General features: G+C 48.7%; 1 protein-coding gene across 1 annotated transcript in view; it reads left to right on the top strand.

Annotated features, from left to right (window-relative positions):
* NFU1 (NFU1 iron-sulfur cluster scaffold) overlaps positions 1 to 2,370 on the top strand; it is a 5,269-nt gene extending 2,899 nt beyond the window's left edge. Inside the window, exons 5-7 of the mRNA XM_009077108.1 lie at positions 314 to 377; positions 1,474 to 1,648; positions 2,159 to 2,370. Of these exons, the coding sequence (XP_009075356.1) occupies positions 314 to 377; positions 1,474 to 1,648; positions 2,159 to 2,206 (287 nt within the window). The 3' untranslated portion in view covers positions 2,207 to 2,370. The remainder of the gene's footprint in view (positions 1 to 313; positions 378 to 1,473; positions 1,649 to 2,158) is intronic.
* The last annotated feature ends 2,500 nt before the right edge of the window (positions 2,371 to 4,870 follow it).

The raw sequence follows: 4,870 nt of genomic DNA, 5'->3' as shown, positions 1-4,870 counted from the left end.
CTGAAGTTTCTGGGTTGCTCATATCCTTCTTTTGAGGGTCCTGCCTTAACCCCTGGATCCTTAGGGAATGTGCTGCTCCTCCTCTTTGCCTGGTGGGAGCTCTGACCCAGTGGTGGGTTTTGCCAGGCAAAGTCTGGGATGTAAATCAGGATAATGCAGGAAAAGATACTCACTCTGAGTTAAGTCTTTTGCCTCTTGGTTTCAGTCCCCTCAGCAGAGGTTTTTATGCTGTTTCATTCTGTGGATATCCAGGGTTAGGAATCATGTTGGAATTCTCTCAGAGTTCTGACTTGCACCCCTTTCCTTCCCCAAGCTGCTTCAGAAGAAGATGATGAAGTTGTGCTGATGATTAAGGAGCTGCTGGATACAAGGATAAGGTAAGCAGGGAACAGCTATCACTGCTGGATGAGTGAGTGAGCCCTGGGGCAGTAATTTTCAAGAGTCTCTGCTCTTCTGGGTGCTTAGTTTGTGCTCCCTCTGGTGTGTCAGTCCTTGATTTTCCAGTGGCCCTTTGTAATTTCTGCCCAAATTTCTGGTTTTCCCACCTTTTCCTTTCTTCCATGTGCCCCTCAGTGGTTGATGAGAAGATTAGCAGTGATGAATCTTCATGGATGGTTCACGGGAGCTCTGTCCCAACCAGGGTAGACACAGCATTTCTTGTCCAGAGAGATGTGAAGAAGTTGTCAGGAGGTGTAGGATGGAGGAAATGTAGGTCTGAAAGGTCCTGTAGGGTGTTAAAAAAAATTACTACAAATAAGAAGGGAATTTTTAGTCATGTTCTGTGGCTTTCTGGAATGGAGATAATTTGCTGTGCTGAGTGAATCAATGTTCTCAGGTTTTTCTCTTAGGCCTGCAGATCTCAAAGAGTTATTTTGGAAATCATAAAGAGCTTCTGTTGGAGCAGCTTGGTGGTTCTAGTTTGGTCTGGAAAAGTGTTGCTATGGGGACCCAGCTCTACTGCTGGGTATTTGTGGCTGGCAGGGGCAGAGCAGGCCCTGGAAATGCTGATGGCACTGGGCTGAGCTTATCAGGAGCTGCTTCCTGCCCTGAGCTGACAGTGAGAGCTATTCTCTGTCCTGTGTAAATTATGGAGAACAGTATGTTTATTTATGGGACCTCTTATCACTGTCCCTCCCCAGGTGACAGCTGCACATGCATCCTGTGCTGGGACACACCTGTGGGACTGGCAGCAACTGGGAACCAGTGTGTTGGATCGAGCTCTGCTCCAAGGGCCTTCCCCTCTCCCCTGGAAGTTCATGATTCCTTCCCAGGCTTGCAAAAATGTTGGGCTTAATGTCCTGTGGAAAACCAGTTTGTGTCAATGTGAGAGTCCAGCAGAGCAGCAGTTGTTGGAAGTTTGGACCAGGTGGCACAGAAAGCTTTAGTGACTATATCTGGACAGTTTTTGTGTGTATTAAATTTCACCTTCCTAAAGGTTTCCCTATTTCAGCTCCACTTGTCCTGTTCCTTCAGGCCAACAGTGCAGGAAGATGGTGGAGATGTTATCTATAAGGGCTTTGAGGATGGGATTGTGCAGCTGAAGCTGCAGGGCTCCTGCACCAGCTGTCCCAGCTCCATCATCACCCTGAAGAATGGGATCCAGAACATGCTCCAGTTCTACATCCCCGAGGTCGAGGGCGTGGAACAGGTCAGTGGGGACAGGTCAGAGAAGGAGAAATTTGTCCCTTTGCAGCCTGCACAGGTCCCAACCTTCCAGGTTAGGGAAGAGCACAGGCTGAGGAGCCCAGACCTTGACACTGTTTGCTGCCACCTTTGTGCTCTGGGGCCTTTGGGTGATCAAACCCAATGAGCTTTTTCCCCCTGAAATGCAGATTCTTTTGCTTTCTCATGAAAAAATCTGATAATGTAAGGAGATTGGTTTTGTGGCCTTTGTGGTAACTTGACCATGTCCTATTATTTCAGCTACATTTCCTCCTGGCATTTTGGATTGCAAGTTTTTTTTACCTTTCTCATTGGAATTTCTCACTGCCAATTCCCTTCCCCACTGCCAATTCCCTTCCTCACTGCCAATTCCCTTCCCCACTGCCTCTCAGCAGTGAGGGATAACTGCTGCTCTCCTCAGGGATTTAAGGTAATCAATCCCGTGGGACTGAGGATTTAAACTGTTTACCTAAACTACTTCTGGGTTTGATTTCAGGTTGTTGACGACGATGATGACGTGGGGAAAGAAGTAAATTCTACTTGAGCTTATGTCATCCGTGGCCAAATAAGCATTTACCTCCTGGTGGATGTAAACTGTGCTGAGAACAACCAAATTTGCCTTTGCAGACAAAGAGTTGCACTTCCCTGTGAAATTCTATCACCACTAAGCAGTTTGTCCACTAATTTATTAGGTGTCCTGCATTCAAACCAGTTAGTTTGCTCTACTTTGTGCTATGTCTTAGGAAAGAAGTGGTGGGTTGAAAACCAGTGATGTGTTTCTGCTTTGTTTTGTCCCACAAAACCTTCAGGACTGAGAAAAGGCAGAAGGGGAAAGTGTTTGGACTGTTTTATTGTGTGCAATAGCAATCTGTAATGTTTATTCCCCCAGACCTCCTCGTGGGGCTGTCAGGCCCTGGGAATAGGAATTTTATCCAGTCTTAGTAAAAAGCTTTTTGATTCCTGTAATTTTTCTGTGTGTGAAGATAACCCATCATTTGAACTGTTCTGTTGGAGGGTGTAACACTTTGTGGGACTGTACCTGCCTACTCACTGCCACAGCAGCACCAGAGACAAGAAACGTCAGTTGTTTGTTACCAAAAAATCCCTGATCGAAGAAGATGATCCTTATCAGCTTGGGTAAGCAGAGAGGCTAATTAGCTGGCTTAGAAGTCAGGTAGTTCAGGCACCATTAGTGGTCTGTTTAAACATGCAAATGGGGATTTCTCAGCTGGGCGCTCGGGGGCACAGATTCCATCTGCAGGACGCAGGATGTCCTGTTTGCTCTCCGCGGGGCAGGGCAGCACACTCTGCAGGGCTGGAGACCACGGGCAGAGAAATGTTTGCTGTCCTGCCTCGGGAGGCTTTGCAGGGCGTTGTGTTTGCTCTGGGAACGCTGTTCCTTCTCTGTGCTGCCACCGTGGTGGGTGTGTGGCCTGTGGTTGTGTTCTCTCTGTGCTAGGATTTGACATCCTCTGCTGTGTTCCCTTCTCTCACTCCTTTCCACCGAGTCCCCAGGCAGGACCAGCTCGGTCACTGGAGAGTCTTTCCTGCAGCAGGAGCCATAAACTCCTTATGAAATCCAACAAGAAATGCTTCAGCTCAGTATTTCTTCTGTTTTCATGGAGAGTTATGACCCACAGTGGGTTAAGTTACCCTCTCAGGATTGGGAAATGCATGTTTTCCTTACCCAGTGCCCATCTTAGCAGTGTGTTATGGCACAATCCCCTCGAGGCAGGCACAGTCTGCCCAGGGAGAGCTGTGCAAACATCCTTGCCGTGTTCTCTGTCAGCCACCTCAGAGCAGTGAGTCATGTTCTGCTCTCTCAGAGCTTTTTAGGCCTGATCTCTCAATCGAATGCACAGTATAAACTGAAACCTAAACAGCAAAGTTCTGTGTGGTGAGCAGAATGTACCTGTGGCAGATGTGGTTGTTACTCCCTCAGCTGAGCAGTGCTGATCTCTTCCAGGTACTGCAAGTTCTGCTGCTTTTTGTTTTTAATGGGGTTTGAGTTGTACAGACAGGACCAGATGAAGCCTGTGTGCACTCAGGGTGAAGGTGAAGCATCTTGTGGTTTTGAGCCTGAAGGGATTTCATGTCCAGTATCTGTCGTGTGTGTCCTGGAGTTCCTTGAGCTCTGCTGTGGAGAGAGAAGGTGCTAACACATCTCATCCTCTCCTACCTGTGCTGCCCCATCACAGAGTAAGCTCTGGATCCATGGAAGTGGAGGGAGGGTGGGAAGTGCCAGTTCTCACCTGGGAAACAGGACAAAAGCTGCTGTGACCAGAACCAACACTCTGCTGGTGTGGTGAAGTCAGCCCAGACATTGTGTTCTCTGTGAACCTTCAAGCTCTGTCTGGAACAGCTCGTGGAAAGAATCCCTGTCAGTGAGAGGTGTCACATCTCCTCCCCTCCCCCAAAAAACCTGTCACGGCGCTGACTCTTCAGTGTTTGGCTTGGGGCTGAGTGAGGTGGACACATCTCTGTGCAGGGCTGCGGGGAGTGTGATGTGTTCCCAGCTCTGTCTCACCAGGGCTGCTCAGCTGGGGCTGGGAAACCTCTCGGCTCAGCAAGGCTTTCTGGCTCTGAAGTCTTTCCATTCTATTTAAAGTAGCAGTGAAATGATTTGGTGTGTTTTCAAAGGTGCTTTGGGTTTTTGCTGTGCTGTAGTTGTGTTTTCACCCGTGTCAGAGGACACACATGATCCACTCGTGTTCCCTAGGCTCTTACAGGGAGGGTTGGTTAGAGCTGGAGAGAGAACAGTGATAGGGCTGGGGCAGTCACAGCCTCCCTGGGCAACCTGTGCCAGTGTCTGACCACCCTGGAGCATCAAAAACCTATCCTAATATCTAGCCTAAATTTCCTTCCCCTCCTTAATTTGAACTTGTTACCCCACTGCAGCTCCTAACAAAGACTCCCTCCCTGGCTCCCCTGGAGCCCCTTCAGATACTGACAGACTACTATGAGGTCTGCATGCAACCTTCTCTTCTCCAGGCTGAACAGCCCAAACTTACTCAGCGCATCCAATCCCTCTCTGGGCAACCTGTGCCAGTGTCTCACCACCCTGGAGCATCTGATACCTCCCTGAGCAACCTGTGCCAGTGTCTCACCTCCCTCACAGGGAAAACTGCCCAATATCGAACCAACATTTCTCCTCCTTCAACTTGAATCCGTCACCCCTTGCCCTGTCATAGAATCATAGAATCAACCT

This window comes from Acanthisitta chloris, unplaced genomic scaffold, assembly GCF_000695815.1.
Source record: "Acanthisitta chloris isolate BGI_N310 unplaced genomic scaffold, ASM69581v1 scaffold16550, whole genome shotgun sequence".
NCBI lineage: Eukaryota > Metazoa > Chordata > Aves > Passeriformes > Acanthisittidae > Acanthisitta > Acanthisitta chloris.
Note: the sequence above shows the minus strand (reverse complement) of the source record. Positions and strands in the feature narration are given on the sequence as shown.